The sequence below is a fragment of the Lagopus muta genome, chromosome 1 (genome assembly GCF_023343835.1).
Source record: "Lagopus muta isolate bLagMut1 chromosome 1, bLagMut1 primary, whole genome shotgun sequence".
Taxonomy (NCBI): domain Eukaryota; kingdom Metazoa; phylum Chordata; class Aves; order Galliformes; family Phasianidae; genus Lagopus; species Lagopus muta.
In genome coordinates, this window is record NC_064433.1 from 142595182 (window position 1) to 142615776 (window position 20595).

A 20595-nucleotide genomic window follows, 5' to 3' on the forward strand; every position below is an offset into this window, starting at 1 on the left:
AATTAAAAAGTATTTGTTTTGCTGTCTTCTCTTTAAGTTTAGATTGTTCAAACAAACCTGGCTAGAGTTTTCAGTTACTCTGCATCAGATGCTCCATCCAAAGGCTGAAACGGTATTCCAGAGAATGCGAACTTGGCTCTAATTTCAGGCAATTTTCATCTTATTTCAACAAAGAGAAAACTATCTGAATGCTTTGTCTGTAGCTAAGAATGTGGATAGGAAAGCCAGAGCAGTAAACAAGTCACCAAAACGGGCCACTGCTGCATGGCTGTAGTGCGTGCTTGTTGATAGAAAACTTCTTTGGCCCAAAGGACACCACACTGTTTTACAAGCAGAATGCTAATGTGAAATTTTAGTTAAGGATTATCTCTCTCATCTGAGTACAAAAGAAAAGCCACTTGCATTTTGATAGACAGAGCCTAAGTTCACTATTTTGTTTGTACAAAGAAAAGCAGAAAGAAAGATAAAACAAAAACCTCACAGCTAGTCAGCTTGATAAATACTGCAATGAACGGAATTACTTTTTTACACTTTTATTTGAACTACTACACAGAGCCAACTACACTTATTCATCTTGCTATCAGCATTCCCAGAAAGAAAATACAAACATTGAAAATATCACTGTCTTGTACCAAATGCACACAAGCTCCCGCCATGGGGTCTACCACAAAACTCAGGCAAGGCGAACCGCAGCTCCCCAGGATTTTTATCTTTTGTACCAAGCAGGCATTCACAACCACGATAACTGCTGTGGCTGCCTGGCAGCTAAGGAAGATACTGTCGTCATATGAAAGAGTTTTAATTTTAGTAAATGTAGTGAATCTCTAAAAATCAGACAACACGCTACATGAAAGCTGACACCAGCTCCAGCGTGGAGCTTCTTGCTCTGGAAAGTGCTACATGTGAGCACTGAGCCATAGCTCAGAGATACCAGGGAGATGTCTCTGAGCTTGCCAGTACAGCTCCCTCACTGGCCAGAAACCCAAGAGAAGGATATGAGAGTGATTATGTACAGCTGAGCAAGCACAGCACCGAGACTCCTAAATCAGAGATATGGTGTTCACTGCTGGTGTTCTGGGGTAAAAATGTTTACCATCTGTGTTACTCTCTCTTTGTTACGAACACTAATGGAGCCTTCAGACATAAAAGCATGGGGGTGGGCAACACAAACACGATTAAGTTCAAGTACTTTAAAATCACTTTTAGCTGTATATTACATAAGAAAATCTCAACTCTAAATAAAAAAGGGATCAAAACCAAAACAGAGCAGTTTCAGGATGAGCTCTGGAGGGCTGCAGAGAGTTGGGTTACTCAGCCCTTGAGGTCTTGTTCTGAGCTAGCAGGCACAGACAGACCTTTTAGCTAGTGAGAAGCAGCTCTCATTTGGACAAAAGAACAAGGTATAATGCAAGCCTTTCCCAACAGTTGCCAGGCCTTTAAGCCCCATCCTTACACTGAGCACTCCTGTGGCTATGAGTTCCCAGGAAGAAGCTCTGTTGGTAGAAAGCTTTTCTGCAGGGGAAGTTCTCTGTTGCTCATCTCCCACTGCAGAGTGGTCACGATGTCCTAGAGATTGGGATTACCTGTACTGAAACAAAACCCCAAACACACCATTCTTCCTACAATCTATGCTCACTCTGCTTTCTTCAAGCCCAAGGAACAGAGCTGATGCTCACATTAGCCCAGATTCCCCCACTTCCATCCACCACAGCTAACTACTGGGACATCTGCTCCCATCCCACTGCACACCCAAATTCTTCGGCAAACAGTGGTCAGTGCTCTGAGGCCAACTGCTCAGCTTGGGACACATGCACAGCACAGGCTCAAGACAATGCAATACCATCTGTCAGCATGAACAACGCTTTTTCAGATGAGATATTTCAGATAAGACAGTACGTCCTTCATGTTACTCAATCCAGTTCCAGTGTAGTTCTGGCAATGGTCTGAACCGCAAAAAGAGACAGGAATTAAAAAATCAGCAGTGTTACTGCAGCTTGTTTATCTGCAGCTGGAGGGGCCTCCCAGCAATCTCACAATGCTGAACATCGTTTGGAGGCCAACTTGTGCCATATGCAGTGTGACAAAGCCTGAAACATCACACAGGTTTTAAAACACTTGCAAAGCTTGCACAGCGTTGGAAGATCTTCCTCAGAGCTGGCCCTCAATTCACCAGAGGGACCCACTGAGAGTGGGTCATTCCTTGCGAGGGGAGAACTCCCCTCCAAACGCCAAGGAACTTTTGATTCCCTCTGCCTCTCAGCAAGTGCTCTAGGATCAGAGTTAAAAGAAAAGAAGTGTAAAAGAGATTGTTTGCCATAAGCAGAGCTGATTCTGGAGCGGAGCAAATAACAATGTAGGGAAACCTGCATGGAAATGAGCCAGTAATCCTAGTAATAAAAAAAAAACTCTGTACCTAAATGAGGAAAGAACAAACCTCTGACCAATCAGACCAGGCAGGGAAAATAATCAGATGGCTTTGATGCTATTTTTCTACTTCTTACCTTCTCTGTGAACCCTCATGTTTTTGAGGCATGAACCTAAGAGATTGGCTAAGCTAAGCACTTTTTTTCCTTTGAAAATTTATCTACCATCCAAAGGAAAAGTGGTGACCTTACACACATCCACAGAAAACATGCACTTACTTTTAACATTATAAAGCATTTACAGAGGAAAAAAAAAAAAAAAGAAAGAAAGAAAGAAAAAAAACAAAACAGATTCCCTTTTGCTGATACTTTGACTCCAACTTTCTGTTTCCTGCATACCCTAGAAATGTTCCTATTAAAATCTGTATTCCTTCAGGGTGAAGGAAGACCATCTGAGAATCCAGTACATCTTTTCTGATAACCTCTTCTTAACGCTCCCTATGGCTTCATTCCACCCTTCTAGCAGGACTCTGGTGGGTTAAGAGGCACCAACCTGCCCGAGCTCTCTTGAGTCTCAAAGCCTTACAGTACTACCAGTGCACTCTGCTACATGCTTATGTTTCCATCACAAACGTGCAGCCTTCTTTAGATTAGACATGGAACTTCTGATCTCTCTTCGTCTGGATATTCCTGAGAATAGACACTCAAGCTACTGTAAAGAATGATTCAAACCTGGAATTGCTTGTCCTGATTTTCTCTGTCTACATTACCTCTGCATCACTGCCCTGTAATGCCTTAGGGGACACCTCAGAGATACTCAAAAGCCAACTGGACACAGCCCTGACCGCCCTGCTCTAGTCAACCTGCTTTGAACGGATGGGTCCCTTCCAGCCTCAAACATTCTTCAACTCACTAAAATGCCACTCTGGGCTCTCCAACAGCATGAGCACATTTGTACAGTTAGTTCACAAGTAACACTGCACTTCTATTTAGCTACTTAAGGTAAGTTAGGAAACACTATTGTTCTAGATTCTAATCTTGCCTGCAACACGGCAAGAAAAATACTAAGCATAGATAAACGCTGCCTCTTTTGCATCTTGAGATGTTGCTCAACTTCCCTGACGTGTAAAGTTTGCTTTACAGGAAGCACTAGTACAGTTTGTGCTCCGCAGAAGCCACCACTTCATACCATAAAATAGGATATTCCCACCTTCAAATACTCCTTTTCTGAGTCACTGTGTCAAAAAACAGGCTGTGGGACAGATGCCTTCCAGGACATAGCTGTGATCTCCCTAATGCTGTGTCCAGATCTGGCTTTGGTACAGTGACCACATTGGGTTGTTCTCCTCACTGAGTATTTGTTAAATGTTAACAGTGGGCTTGGACCTTAGAAGATTATGGGAGGAAAAAAAAAACAACAAAATAACACAAAACCCTCACTAAAAAAAAAAAACAAGGAACACCCATAGACTAGTAACAGCACACTAACATAAGTAGTTTAAAACTCAAACATCTTTGTTTTTCCTCATATGAAGACTGACATCAAAGAAAGTGAAAGTTGGTTCTGAGGGCACTTCAGGAGAAATTACCCTGAAGCAAGGAGGAAAACGAGTTAGCAGTGGAAACACAGGAGATCACCACACCTTTCCTACCCACCAGACTTCGGGACATGATGGAATATTCCCGTGTCTCATTCAGCTCTGCTGTGCCACATACGCTGAAGCTCTTTGGCACAGGGGCATTTGTTTTCACTGTTCTTACAATAGTGCGGGCTTTTCCTTTTCATCTGCATCGCCCTGACCTCCCTTTTTTCCCCTCCCTCCCCCCAATCAAACAATTATCATCAGATGCAGGAAGAACCTTGTTGTGGTTCTGCTGCTCATAACACAATTTGCTATGCTAATACTTCCTGTGCACCCTGCCAACATGGCACCTCTCCAAGACACAAGACTGGGGTTTGGGAGATGGTCACACAAGCATGATATTTCCTACAACTGCTCTGCCCTTCACCTTCTTTCGCCTCACTATGGGCAAGGGCTATAAATATCAAATGGCATGAATGAAATGAAGATGTAGACTGCCTGTTGCTATCAGTAAGCATGTCTGCAGCAGTGGGGGTTGCTGTCCTTCAGAAAAGCAGACATGCGTGAGGTTTTATGTAATTCTCAGTGTACTTGGCACAGAAGAGAATTTCTGTGAAACTTCAGTTTCATTAAAAGTGAACTAAATTGTCTCTACTTGGTATATTCAGTTTCCTTGGTATTTAGACACAAACTACAGTGAATGATGGGAAAAATATGCAGAACTACAAAATACCTATTGAAGACTAATGTTCTATTTTACTAGCACTGACTACACTGTACCCCTATACTATCAGATACATATCAGGGGCAAAGGATGTCTTTGCCTCACAAGAAACAAGAGTCTCCGATGTTCCAGCTGTAGACACCTTCAGCTGAGCTATACAGCTTGCTGATACATAGCAGTTTTTCTGTAGCTTACTCTTATTCTCATGCTTGCCTTAAATGCTGCTTACACAAGATGAAAATTAGTAACAGATTAACAGCAGTAACTCCCTTCTCAACCTAACCTGTATATCTCTAGCAAAAATAGATAACTACTCCTAAAAACCTTGACACAAGAAATGCACAAGAGAAGCAATCTAAGAACAGCTGAAGGAGACAAATATGACAGAAAAAAATCAGCAAAAGAAGAACTAGAAAGAACAGATGAAATATCAGAATGAAGGACATTTGGGTATAGCATAAAATAAAGTAATATAAGCTTTTGCAATGAAAACAGGAGGACTGAACTTCGTATTGCTTCGTGCAAAGCAATAAATTCTATCAAAAGACACAATATAGAACAGCAGAAGCAGATAAGTTTAAAGACAGTACTGAACACATTCTTCCACAACAGGTCCCACAACAGGTATCCAGAACGAGGAAATGAAATCAATTTTAGTTAAGGTAAGAGATGAAAGGCAATAGTTTCAGTCATGGGAACAAAACAGTATGGAACATAAGGAAAAGACAACTCATTGTACAGTGGTGGCATCTAAAGTCCCATACCAGCATCCTACCTGCTTCAAAGTGTATAGCAGTGTGTTAAATTTGACCTCTGATATGGTCTCAAAGTTGACCTTTTCCCTCACTAACAGTCCTATCAGCCGAAATATTTTATCTCACAGACAGCCAAAATGTAACAGAACAGAAAAAAAAAACCAACCCACAAACCAAAAACAGTTATTACATCAGTTTGTGAATTTAATTACACACCCTACTGTTTACTCATCTTTTGTCATGTATTCCGGTGCTTTAACAATGGGAAAACAAAATTGACAAAGACAATTTACAGGAATCTCTTTATTTGATCTTAGGATGCAACCCACAGTAATTATGAGCAGCGTGTGGCAATATTTTCTCTATTTAGGACAGGAAGTGAAAAATACCAAACACATCTAAAATTGCATTAGGGATTTATGTAGACAGAAGGTAATTACACAAAGTGGACTTTGGCCAAGACTCTCAGAATGTGAAGCAATCTCAGAACCTTGTGGAAATTACCATGGGATCTGCAGTGATAAGTGGGTGAAATCTCTGTTTAAATTGTCAAAAAAAAAAGAAAAAAAAAGAAAAAAGGCAAAAAAAGAAACTCTACACCTCTTCTAACAGCACATTGACCCTATGGCACAATGATTGACAGCAGCAGCACACTCCAAAATTCGATGGCACAGCCAATACACCGATGGAAAAACAAAAACAAACCAGCAAGTAACAGCAACAAAACAGAAGTACGGGCATTTAAAAACAGAGCAGGAATAGGCACTTTGAGTGTTTTACATGCACAGAATCACTTGCTTCCCCCTCTGACTAATTTATTTCAGATTAATAAGAGATCCTTTATCTTAGGTCAGTGCTATGACAATGGAAGCATGCCAATGTAACCTTCATTTTCTTAATTAGCATTTAACAAGAAGTTTGTCCTCCTCTAGAAATATTTCCTTCCATAAGGAAGAATAACCTTGAACAGAAGATAAACCTAAGCCAATGAGAGAAGGAAAATGAAACCAAAGCTCTGATGTATTTACATAGCTTTAAAATATATTTGTTTACATACCCCTGAAGTTTAAATAAAATAGATCCGAATAAAAAACGACTTCATTTGCCAGAAGCAAGCACAGCACTGTATCTGTATGCATAACTACTCCAGGGAAAACCAGCCACAAAGAATGTCCCTCTTTTACACATGCTTCCTACCATGGACCATGTGGCCCTGTAACTCATTGTTTATCCAGACTGGAAACAAAAATGCCACTAAAAAGCAATCACAAGCCAGATGGCCAGTTTCACTAATCTGACCCTATTTCTTCCAAGTAAATCTAGTCAACTGTTACAACACCGATGCCCCAAATAATCCACCATTCCTATAATACTTAGATTTGCATATTTAGGTTAGAAATGCCAAACGTATCTGCATTAAGATTTTCCCCAGTAAAACAATGCTTTGTCATAAAATCCATCGTGGAGACGACTGCAGCTCTTGAGCCAGCCGTGCCCACACATTGACAACTTGCTCTGTGGAAGCACACAGAGAAAACATTCTGATTAAAGCCCACCTCTATAGCTGCAACGCGTTTGGAAGTTTCCTTTTACTCTACTTAAACCCGTACGTAAAGAGTGACAAATGCAAAGATTCTCTCTGTAGCCACCCCCATGATAACAGATGACAAGACGCAGCACAAGCTTCATCTCTTGCTAATTAAACGAATCAATTAAGAGACTATTGTTGCAACTGTGGAACTGCTGTTCTATAGCAGCAATAACAACCCCACAGGGAGGTCTTTTACTACATTAAAATGCTGTCCTCCACAACTCCATTTGATATTATTAGAAACAGTTATTTGTGTCTTGCTGTCATATTAGTAGCAAAGGCAAATTATGGAAATATGCAGACCAGAATGGTCCCAGTATGAGATCAGGTTTGGTTTTCAGCCTCCGAGGGAACAATTGCTGAAATTCCAAAGTTCCCTAAAGTTCTTTAATGGAACTGATAAATCCATCAGCGCAGCATCCATTTAGATTCTAGGTAAGGGTCACATATTTGCATACTTTCCTGCTAAGCTGATACAATTCAACTAGATAAATTATCATATTAAGTTTACCCTCCTGAGTTAAACTGATGGAGTTCAAAATTGTTTTCGATGGTTGTCATTAATCGCTGTTACATCCTAAATGCTCACTTTGAAATCTAATTGTGCTGGTGTACCCAGGGTCACATTAATAGCATTTTTAATGTTAAATCTTTGTTAAACATGCTTATTTTACTGATATTACCACTGGAGCCTAGAAGACTAATGAGAAACAAAGTATATTTATTATCAATAAAAACTTAATTTAAAACGTACATTCAGAGATTTAAATTAGCTTTACTAACTTCATCATGCCTTTCTTTCATTAAGATCCCTGGTTAAGCTTCATAGTCATATAAATTAATACCTCCTAAACAGTTCTTGGGTATATGCCAAAGCTTCAGCTATCAAAAAGCTCTTTAAAAACACGGGCTACACATATGTTTATTATTTGTCAGTAGACATCTTCAGAAAAAAGCACTACGTCTTCACTATGATGTAACAGTCTTCATACAGTTAAAAAACAGACACTTTTTTCTCAGACAAAGCAACTGATAATTTTTTGCAACATCAGTAAATCTTTGTCTACCAAAGGGAATCACTTGAGTTACACTTGGATAACCTATCAACTTGTGTTCCAAGAAGTTACAAACAGGTTAATCAGCCAAGCTCAATCCCTGTCCTTAAAGCACTACCAGGCTGATTGAGAAAGAAAATTGTCAAAGGATGTATGGAAAAATCAGAAACCCTTATTTTTTCATTTGCTTGCTTGATATGGTGAGGTATAAGGTGCTTAATTTGTTATATGCGAAGAATGCTGTAGTACAGACAGCACACACTGTACAACTCACACACATGAACGACATCCTAGGGAATTCTCACCCGTCTCTGATGTGATCACACATCTTCTCTGCAAATTAAAACTTTAATTGAAAACAGAAGGAAAAAAAAAAAAAACACAAGATTAAAAATGAATAAATAAAATGAAAACCATTTAGAACATCAATGTAAAAAACCCACTTCTAGCCATCCTGCAACCTAGGACTGCATCCGCATTGGGGCACACAGGATCCACGTGACTGAAATAATACAAACTTCTGATTTAAGACATGGAAGCAAAATTCAGAAAGAACTCCAAGCACTTTTTTATTTCTCCTTCCAATGGAATCCAAAGGAAGAATCCCAAAACAACCTAAGTTATGACATGGCATTTGGTAACTGTGGTATTTCTAAATCTTCCAGGTCCCTTTGAGAATTTGCTTCCGACTGTCAGCTTTGATGTATCCTCTATACTTCACATTTAAAACATACGAATGTATAACAGAATTAAAATGAGAAGGGCATGTGTAGCTGTACCATCCACGTTATCATCCACATCTCATGAGTTGGAATAATTTTTACTTCCCAGACCTAAGGATGAACCTAAGCTTCACCTAAGCCGAATCCATGCTTGCTGCATGAAATATCCACTTTCTGCAGAACACTGCAGAAGTTTCTAGCCTGTTTCAGGATCCTTCCTGTCTGTGTTCAAAAGGAAATTTCAGAAGTTAATGCATCCAGAAGCAACTGTCCATTTTTCCTAGTGACACATTCTGCACTGTTGTAAAAGAGAAAGAAAAAAAGGATGAAACTGTCTCAAAGCTGATGAGATTATATAAAGACTGAAAGTTCCAGGACAATTGTAAGCCTCAGTAATGGGACAGAGAATTTGGAAGCTTACTGCTGAAGCAAGAGCAGAGAAGTCATAGCAGTTGGGAGAGTGGTATAGGAAATCAGCAATGAGAAGTAACTAAGCTGTAGCTCTTAGGTAACCCTAGATGCATAAATGATGAATGTGCAATAACCCAGGGAGCAAAGGCAAACATTTTGGGGAATGCCTGAACGTAAAGCTCTCCATTTCTTTATGGGCAACATACCTAACCCTGATTGTTTATGAAGCATCCTTCTGCTAACTTATCTGGAAGCAGTTCAAGTACAATCAAAAAGTCATTAATTTTCAGTGATTATTACTGTACTAGAATGTATGCCAACGATGCTAAAAAGCATGGCTTGGGATTGACCAGGACTAATTTTTCAAAATAGAGTTCTCAAACTAAAGTTGCAGACCTAGCAGGAGTAGGGTGGGGTAAATCACTAAATAATTAGCAGGTCCAGAAAATTGCAAGCACAGTATTAACAGGCTGATATTAATCATATGACAGCATAAATTTCCACAGCAAAACTTCTGATGTTTCGTAAATCGAACATGGCAAAAAACACCAAATCATCAGGAGTGAGACTGAAGCAATGGAAAAATCTCCAGTGAGAAGGCTGGACCAAGAAAACGTGTTATGGAACTCAGAAGTACCTAAAAATGGCATGATTACTAGGCCAAAACAGTTAGATTTCATTCTACATGGGTTCCTGCACCATCTTCACTACTGAAGAGCATTGTCAAGTAACACTGTTGCACTGAGGGACCTGGTTTAGTGAGGAAAATATTGCTGGTAGGTGAATGGTTGGACTGGATGATCTTGGAGGTCTTTTCCAACATAGGTGATTCTATGATTCTATGAACATATTAAGAAACACAACTAACATCTGTCACATATATGCTCTTTCACTGTTCCCTCACAGGAATGTTGTAATGTTCTCCATTGATGCTCTGATGTTTAAAAACAGAAAGTCAGAAGAAAAAAAAAATAAAACAAAACACCACCATGAGCAGAGGATATTGAGAAGCATTTATCACTGCCTGGGACTCTTTCTTTTGAGGGAAGTGTTCCACTAGGCACCAGAGCACTGCTGCCAAGCATGTCTTCAGCCCATAAGTGACACTGATGTAGTGTATGTGATGGAGCCAGGCCACTCACAATCTGTGCACAAGAAAGCATTTCTTTTCTTGAAATTCTGCACAGAGGACATTACACATACTCTAGAATAAATTTAATGCTTCCATAAAAATCTGCAGTTTTCTGTATACTTGCAGCTTTCTTTGTGTTAACGGCTGCCTGCCCAGATTTATTTCATTGCTGAAGTCCAGCTGACAGAGGCATGAATAATCAGAAAAAGATCAGTAAAACAGCAGAAATATGCTGCCACATTAACACAAGCATTTACCCTACTGTCTATGTTTGTCCTATGTTATGCATCAGAATTCATATTAAACTGTCATTTTTCTGCAGCAATGTAGGGTTCCTTTTTTCTGTTTTTTTTTTGTCTTTCACCCAGCTACGTGAAAGAGCAACGATGCTTCTAATAGACAAACAAATGTTTCACTGTTTCATTTCTCTTCAGAGTATCAACTGGCTTCCCAAAGTGGAGGCTTGTGTTTCATCAAAAACCAGCAGCAGAGCTGTTTCTACAGATCAATGTCAAAAAACCAAGTGAAACCATTTATCTAAGCTGAAAGTCTCTTGACCTGCCAAGTAGCTTGCAGCTGATCAGCTGGTGCATACACTAAGTAATGCCACACCAATGGCATCAAATTTGTCCTGTCACAAAAGTAACTCAATGCTCATAGCTATCCCCAGTGTTTCCCACTATGAAAAAAATGACCAGAGCAATAACTTTATAAACAGTTTACCACGTGGATGGTAATACATTATGATAATAACAAGAAAACAGAGTTTCTTGCAGCTAAATATTCCTTTCTCTATCTTGACTGCACTTTCATGTTAGTAAATGTTTAGTAAGAAATATATAATGGAGAGCCCAAAATGTACTTCTAAAACCTTTGTTGAGGGTAATATCTTTCAATTGACAGAACATTTACATTTGTGCATATGTGCACATATACGTGCAGGTGCACAAATAGATTGGATAGATCCGTATTTGTGGGCAATTTGTAGAGATTGTTGTTGTAAGGAAAACCATTACTTCCTACCCATCACAAAAGCTGAGAGGTTTATGTTGAAACCAAGAGAGCACAAGGATGTTAAAGGTGCAAAGGACAAATTATAGAAAGGAAAGGGACTCAAGGGGGAGAAGGAAAAGGACCAGGCTAGAAGACCCGATATGTACTCAGGTGAAGATTCTGGCTTGGATTCTGTAGGAAAATTGGTATCAGAGCAAAACCTAGGAAACAGACTTCACTACTGCATGTCTATCCTGCTCACTCAAGTTCTCTCTTCGGGTATGATCAGCAGGACATACACATAGCTTATATTAAGTCAGAAATCTTGGACAGAGTAATACAAAGTGGTTTTTTTCTTAGTTTTTCTTAAGAATTTTAGTTATAATCATACACTTGATTTCACAAAATTAGAAGGATCCAATAAATATGGCATGGGCTAGTCAGTAAGACCTGACAAATATTATAATCCACCAACTGTTTCATCTTTAATTTTATAAAGTCAAAAGCAAATCAAAACTGTACTCTCTTCTGTCCTTTTCTTTCCTGTTGTACAACGCCCAGCACAAGAGTTATAGTCCATAAGTGGAACTCCAAGTCACTTTTTAACATATGAATACAGAACATTTTTACATCACACTTAACAACAAATTTTATTTTTAATGCCACTAACAAACATCAGAATTTTCCCAGTGCTACAGCACCACTTTTGGAGTTCAATTACACTCTTTTCAGTATCTTCTTACAAAGATGCAATATGTTTGTATCTTACCTACTTGGGAATAATTATTTTCTTCTCACCCAAGCCTACCAGATCAGTCAGCCAGCAACAATCTTGTGTATGCAAAACTTATCTTTTATGTTTTATTTGTAATTGATGCTCTGCTTGATGTTGAATAAGACATAAATAAGTGTATGTGCATCAATATACATATTCAAAAAAGCAAAAAACATTAGAAGCACACTTCATCTCTATAAAACACACAAGGAAAGATGTTGTCTCGAGTTTACTCTTGCCACATTATACATCCCCAAAAATGGCTTCACAGGACTTGTAGAAGAATCAATCATAAGTAGAATGAAAGCATTATCATACTCAATCTTAACTTGTATTTGTTTGAAACTTATAGTGCATGAAGATGCCAGGAGTAACTTCAAAGGAGAACATTTTGTTCCTCGGCTTTTCACTGTCAGAATCACTACTGGGAAGCCTATTGGCAGTAATCAAGACAACTTACTTTCAAGGATACTTCAATGTTATTTAATTTTTAGAACTATCTTTAGGTGCCTAAGGAACTTTAAAAAATTCAATGGCAGCATATTAATCATGCAAATGATAGAACTGGATTCTCCTTCAATCACATTTATGTTTATAAGCACCCGTTACCTAATACCTTTATTTCTCTTCCATATAACAGCAAGTGAGAAATCTAGTTTATTGTCAATTTTTGTCAAATGGTGAAACTCTCCTCAGGAAAAAAAATAAAAAAAAAAAAAATAATAATAATAATAAAAAAAAAGAACAACTAGGAGCACATTTGCTTAGAGTGAGAAAAAGTCATAGTACTTTGCATCAATAAGTAGTCTTTGTATAAGACAGCTACAGGCATGCCTTCGGTATGTGAGGGTGCATGGTACAGTGAAGCAACAGAAGTAGGAAGATTGGTTTTGATCCTGATGTGGATCAAACGTATCTTGCAATAAGCTTACAAGTATATATTCAGCTACTTTTAAATCCACTGTAAATGAATCACAGGCAGACTTGAATCAATTGAAACGTGCAGTGCAGGTACTGTGCATCATGCCTTGGAAGATATCTTTAAAAATCTACCTAAATTGAGCTGTTAGGCTCAGAATGTTTATACATAATGCCAACCTTCACAAACGCAAGCTTAAACACGTTGCCAGTGCTATTCACTTATCTTCTGTTTACATGAGACACTACCAACATAACTCTTGACAGTAGTTATGTGTACTTACCACTGTGCCTAGAAATTGAATGCTTGTCTTTCCAGATGCATCCCGAGAAAGCCTCTGGGGAAAAAAAAGAAACATCGTAAAAACTGATTAGAAGCTCCTCAAAAATTCTATTTTATTTGCATTCTATCACTGCAAAGTAATAAAAACTGAGTACAAAAGACTATCCATAAAACAGACTAAACATAACCATTTCCTTTGAGATTTTCAGTAACAGAAGTCTAACTCATACTTCAGTTCAGATTTTGCTTTTGTTTCAGTCAACTCAGTAAAACCTACTTTGAAAAGCAATGAAAACAAATACGACCAAGTACAAGGAAGAACCTCAGGCTTGCAGAGAGATGAATGCTATGGTTTCTGCCATCTCTAAGTTTCTGATTCTGTGTTCTTGGTGCCTGCAGTATTATATTTATTATCTGCCAATGAGGGACTTTTTGAACTCTTTTTAAAATGCAAACTTACAAAATGGTGAAAAAATGACCTTATGAAACATCTGGCTACATGCTATGGTTCAGGAGTTGGCTGAAGTTATTAAACAGCCTTCAAATCTTACCGCCAGTCGGCCATGATACAACAGAAAGGAACTTTTATTGATTCAACACAGTGTTATCCATAATGTATACATGTCAAACTCAGAAAGAATTCCTTCGTTTTTGAGAATCATCCCACTCTTCAACGCAAAACGTTTTTGCTCTCCTTTTCCTATTGCAATTAAGTTACCATACATAGAGACCCAGAATCATAGCCTTAGTCATGGAAGGCAGACCGAATGCTTACACAAAGACACACATACGTCCAAAAACAGATTGATGTGGTGGGTATTAAAATGCCAACAAAGAGCCACACTGAGATCTTCAGCATTTCACAGACCACAAATCCCAGCAATAGGGCTGCAATTTCCTTAGTCTGGTACCCCAGGTAGAACCAAACATACCCAATTCACTCAGAAATGATGCACATCTAACCCAGTCTTAAAACCTTCCAATTGCAGAGATTTTACAGTCTCCCTATGCAGTTCTCAGCATCTTCATCATTCTGTGCTGCAACTGCAGAACATCATTTTTCCTTTTCTTCGTCACATACAGGATTATTCTGTATCCTTTTACATCTACCTTTCCAGGTAGGCAAAGGGCCGTTATCATGACTCCCTCTAGTCTGGTCTTCTCCTGACTAAGAGAGGAAATGCTATGCAATAGCTAGATATCCACCTACAGGAGTTCAACAGCAATAAATTAAATTCTAGTCCATTTTTAATAACGGAGCAAGTTCCTCAGCTACATTTTATTAAGTAATAATTACTATGGCCAAAACATGCTCACTTTTTGACTTAACAGGTCTCACACCAACACTGCAATCTGTACAATCATATGAAAACAAAGGATGATCTGCCAAAGCCTGACATATTTTAACAATAATGATTAATGGAATGGAAAATATGGGAAATAAAATTTCATACAAAACCTGACGTTTACTTTTATAAAGGAAACAGGAATATACACTTTTCCCACAGTCTAGGATAAACACAATCAGGTTTTGGAAACCACAAAGAAGAACAAAGTACCGGCTGCCTACAATGAATGAACCTCATGCCAAAACAAACAAGTCCCAATCACTTGATAAGCTGTCAGAAAATGGCAAGCCGAAAAAAATTAAAGGATTTAATTTCTTTTTTTCCTGGAATGCCCTCCAAGCTCGTTAGAGTTCTGTCACTTATTGTGCTACCCTTTTGTCCACTTTCAAGGGTCATTAGAGACCTTTTCATGTCCTAATAAAAATTCCATTTTTTTGGCCAAACTCCACATCACATAGAAAAACACAGCTTAAAAACACGACACAAATGAAACGAAAAATAGAGTCTTCTTGCCATTCTCTTTAAAGGTTTCTAAGTAAAGCCAGGTAATGCAACAACCTATTTTCCATAACTGAGAATCAAACCATGTAAGTATTTCCTCACGCAAATTGTCTTTACAGCCAAATAAGCCAGCAAGTCCTCTCAAAACTAATTTAGCAAACTGTGGGTTATATAAAAACAAAATATATGTATCAATTAGGTACCTTCTAAAAGTAGTAGCAAGACAAAGATATAAAACAGCCTTTTTGCTGGTCTGACGCTGCTGAAGTGCTGTGGTACCACCATACAGTGAATCATCACTGCTGTTTACTGTGTCCAAAATAGACACACTGCATTCAGTCACCAATACACTGAGAGTCAGTGTGGACACTAAAATCCATCTGCTTGAATTAACAGCCACTACAAAAAATACATATAATAATAATGGGGAAAGGGAGGAAAATAGTTAACAAACACAGAGGAGAAAAATAAGTTTTCCTTCTGGGTGTCTTTCAAAAAAAAAACAAGAAAGAAAGGTAGAGAAATTCTGCAAGTCACAAAACATATGTTACACCAAGACCAAAAAGAAAATTGCCAGGCTTTTGAGAAACGTATTACAAAAGAAATCAGCACATTATCATAATTAATGTTTCAAATTACAGTTGTAAATAAATTTCAGCTGTTAGATGTGATTAGGTTTTTTGAAGCATATTGAAAGGAGTTATTTCTGTTCCACTGGTGGGCTTGTGTTTCTGGGATTTGTAAATGTAATTGATGTTTTCAAGAAAATGAAAGGACACGGTTAACAATTATTCTTTTATTTTCCACCTCTTTAGAAAAAGGACCGGTCTCCAGTTACTCTTGTTAAGTTAGATATTTACATATTCTATACCTCATAATAGATGGTTTCATATTGCATGTGATAGCAGGAAAGTAATCAAATAGAGGTAACATAAGAGAATAACTAATTATATGTACTGCCATTGTTTTCCTAATAAATTGCAAATTATTTACTAAGAGGTTTACACCAAAAAGCACAGGAAGTCAGCCACTTGAACAAAGACAAAACAGCACTGTGTGTTCACCTGGGAGTACCGTAAAATTACATAGCCAATATCAATTACATGATCTTAGACATAACTGATACTCTTCTGGTTCGTTCAATTGACTGAGTTGAGACTATCTCAATTAGCATAACATGAATTAAAAATATATATTTTTTTCCTTATTGGACATGAACAAGCTAAATCTAATCTGGAAACAAACGAGATCACAACTTTAAAAAAATCCATTTGTAGCCTCAAAGCTGTCAAACGGGTCCGAGTGTTACATAAATACAATACGTATTTTTACGCACAGGTTAGAGTATGTAAAACTGCATCTGCTATGTATATACAAACAACATGCTTATGTATGCATGTAAAAACAGGCAAATGTACACAATCGTATTGTGTTTGATTTTCCTGCCCTAAGTGTGTGCTATCCCACAGTCATTTCGCAAACAATCATTTTAATCTGTAAATCCCAGTAAATTACCAGAGGTTAGTGTGATATTACTTTAAATTCTTCTGCTTTGCCATAGAAAATTATTTCCACTTAGCTGAGTATCAATGATCTATTCATCGTAAGATGCAGTGGGGTTACAATCAGCTTTGCATTAAGCCCGCAGTGGATGAGCACTTTTAGATAAAAACGATAATAACCTTTACATGAAGAAGGATAAAGCAGCTCAGACAAATATAAAATATATATATTATTGAAAGAGATTCCAACCTGACACAGACATCATTAAACAATAACAAGAATTCAGTATTTTTCACAAATCTTCTGTTATCTTGGGCTATCTCCAAGCTATTTGATGGCAGCAGCTGCAGGGAAGAAATGGTATCAAAACAAAGAAACTGAAATAGACCAAAAGCAAATTTTTGCTTTGGTTACAAATCAAAAAGCAACGTGTCAACTCAAAATGAATATTCACTGGCAGGAAGTAACACACTGAAGTTTCCCGAACACATCTATCTTCAGCTACTATATGCTACTGTTACTGGCTGAAAGTAAAGCTGGAGACCGCTTGTTGCAGAAAATGCAAAGACTGTCATAATCTTTTTTGCAATTTTTTCAAGTGGTGGCATATCTACATGACATGTCAGACAACATGTATCAGATCATGCAGAGCAACAACAAAAAATCCCAAACCCAGACAACACGCTGATAAGTACCTAAAATAATTCCAGAAGATTACTGACAAAAATTTGAGTGAAACTGTGTTTTCCCAGCACAGTTTTGTTGTTCAAAATGCAGAACTTCTTCCAGCACCTACTGCTTAACATCAACTGCCTGCTACCAGAAATTCTGAATGCCTTATGATACACATTTTAAGGGGGGAATTCTACTCACATTTTAAATGGTACCTGTAACTCCAGACAGGTTCAATTTTATATATATATATAAATGTATATATATATCCCCCACAATTGAGAAGGTGTAAAAACAGGCGAAAATGCAGTATTTTATCCTCTAAAGTTATACTATATTCAGCTGATAGTAACTCATTATTTTGTGCATATAGGGGTGTCTGAAATGCTCCACCATCCACCTGTGTCAGTCCAATCTTTGGAGTTCCATGGCCGGAAGAGAGAGGAGGAGAAAGCAGAAGTAGTAACTGTGAAACAATCAAATCTACATTTTGTCAGAATATGAAGGTAAGTTTGGCTTTATCCACCTTATTTTCCATCTTCCCCTAGAACCTTTACAGAAAACAGACCTTCATTTTCAACATTCCCTTTCCATAGTATAAAATCCCAGCCCACAGATAATCTCAAGGGAAGTTCCGCAGTTTCAGAAGAGTAAAACCTGACCTGAGAAGTCACGCAGCAGCAGCGGCCCTTCCTGCAGCCTCCTTGCATGTTCTTCCATCTCTTACAAAAAGGTCAGGACACTGGATAGCATATCTACAAGCAGACTAGTAATGGGACCAAGCTTTCTTGTACTTTGAAGACTGCACTGCACTGTACATTCATGAAATGTGCAGTCTAGCAAGCCTTTCCACTTAAGGGATCTCTCTACTTGTATCACAACCTAGTGCTCTCTACTGGTGGTGCCATCATTTCCTCCTTTTACTGCGGTAAACTACAGGTGAAAACTTAGCTGGATTTTGTGTGCTGCTCTACTCCTAGCCATTATCAGTTTAAGATCACACTTCAGAATAAATGGAGCCTCAGTTTACTGTTCTTCCTCAGGGCACGTCCACACTTTTCAGCTTCATACAAGGACAGCAGTCACTCAGCAGGGAATGAGATGACCAAGATTTCTAAGACTGGCTTAAATAGTACTATTCTTCCCCTTTACAAGGGATCCTTCCAGGATGCTAAGATATTGGCCTCTCCCTGCACCTGTTGTGAGCTACTTGAATCCTTTTCCAAGGACTAAATAGAACCTACACTCAAACAGTCCAAATACAGATGCCAAGCACAACACGGATGGCTTACAAGGTACCAATTCATACAGAGGAACTGCACCTTCATAAATGTACCAGACTACAAACTTTAAAAGTAATGTTCTCTTAATGCCTGAGATTCAGTTGCAGTAGGCAGCTTAGGAACTTCTCCCATAAACAGAAAAATGGAAAAACAATGTTTCTTTGGGTGATGCCTAATGTTTGTGTTACTTATTACACAATTTTATTATGGGTTTGACATGGAAATGTTTAGTATTAATGCTGCAGCACTGGCTATCATATTTACAAAGAACACCTTCCAACAATGCTCATGCGCTCCCATAACCCTCTGACAAAGGTAGGTGTTACAAAGCAGAGGATGATAGGCTCAAAAAAAATAGTAACATTGCAATCTAAAACTACACAAAGGGAAGACTGTTTACTTGGTGTCTCTAAAGAATTAACATGAAAGACATTTACTCCAGCCCAACATTTACTCCAGATATTCACATTCACACTACTGAGAAGAGTTTGGTTCTCCCTAATTTCTGGTGTTACTACCTTAAATCGTAAAATTAGTTAAACTTTTAGGAGTATTATCTTCATCTGACTCACTGTGGTATGTTCTGCTCTCATCAGGGATGCTGTGCAGGTAATACAGTACGTTGTGATTTTTCCTCTGATAATATTGATCATGGCTCCGAGATTGATCCAAAGTCCTTTCTCGCTCTTCCATGTCTTTTTCCCTTTGCTCTATGAACATATTCCCATGTTCAAGAGAGCAGTTTACTGTCTTTTAAGGTTTACATATGAAATTATAAGGTCTGTTAATAACTGAAAACAATGTCTATGTCTTGGGACACGTACAGAGTCCTTATATCTATTCATTCTGAATACTGTCTGACATTAAATTTTAAAGCTCCTTGGAAAAAAGTATGGTATAAGACATGGGGACAACTAACATTCCTTGATTAACCCTTTGAGTAGCACAGGGTATTACTAAACTCTTTAGATTAAAGAAAAGGAGAACTGTGCTGCTTGTAGATACAGCTTTATTGCAGGAGACCTATCTCTGAACAATTAGTCCCAGAGGGGTTTACAGGGCATAGCAGTTGACTCATTTCCTTCCTGGATGAAAAAAAGAATCATTTTCATGAAAGAATTGTTACGTGCTTTTTACCCCAGCTTCTCAATTAAAAAAAATAAAAAAAAATAGAAGGCTGCAATAACCTGTAATCTTGTGATCATTTACTTCCTTGAATTTTCCCCTTCTCTTTACACCTTCTCCATTCAAACCATGGACAAGTATTGAGTCAGCCCTGAGTTAAACTGATTTGCTTTTTAAAGCAGCTTTTAATGCATGTACACTGGTATGACAGTAGAGGTTACTCAACCTTTTTTAAAGCTTCATGACTCAGGAACTGATCACACTCCCATCATATAGGCTATATGAACGTTCAGGGATCATTTTAAAAAGCAGCAATTTTAACAATTTTGGCAAATACCAGTGCCAATCAAGTCATAATAATAATATTTGTTTTGATATACATTACTGATAATCTCAGCAAGAACCATCATGGCTAGCTCTTACATAAGAACATAAGAGCTCTTATGTTCTCTTTCTCTACAACTTCTGGAAATAAAGGATGAAGTGGTACAATTACTAACTTTCTTGCACATAATTTTTCACAAACCCAGCAAGATCAATGATCTAATAATTACTTACAGCAGATCACAGAATCACAGAATTGTAGGGGTTGGAAGGGACCTCCAGAGATCATCGAGTCCAACCCCCCTGCCAAAGCAGGTTCCCTACACCAGGTCGCACAGGTAGGCATCCAGGCAGGTCTTGAACATCTCCAGAGAAGGAGACTCCACCACCTCCCTGGGCAGCCTGTTCCAGTGCTCCGTCACCTCACTGTAAAGAAGTTCTTGTGCACATTTGTGCGGAACTTCCTATGCTGCAGTTTCTGGCAGATCATTAACATTCTTCAGAAGAATGCTTATCTCCCCTAGGAGATAAGC

The 20595-nt window shown here is 38.3% G+C and overlaps 1 protein-coding gene across 1 annotated transcript in view; it reads right to left on the reverse strand.

Annotated features, from left to right (window-relative positions):
* PCCA (propionyl-CoA carboxylase subunit alpha) overlaps positions 1–20595 on the reverse strand; it is a 265701-nt gene that overhangs the window by 39601 nt on the left and 205505 nt on the right. The window contains exon 21 of the mRNA XM_048933195.1: positions 13307–13360. Within this exon, the coding sequence (XP_048789152.1) occupies positions 13307–13360 (54 nt within the window). The remainder of the gene's footprint in view (positions 1–13306; positions 13361–20595) is intronic.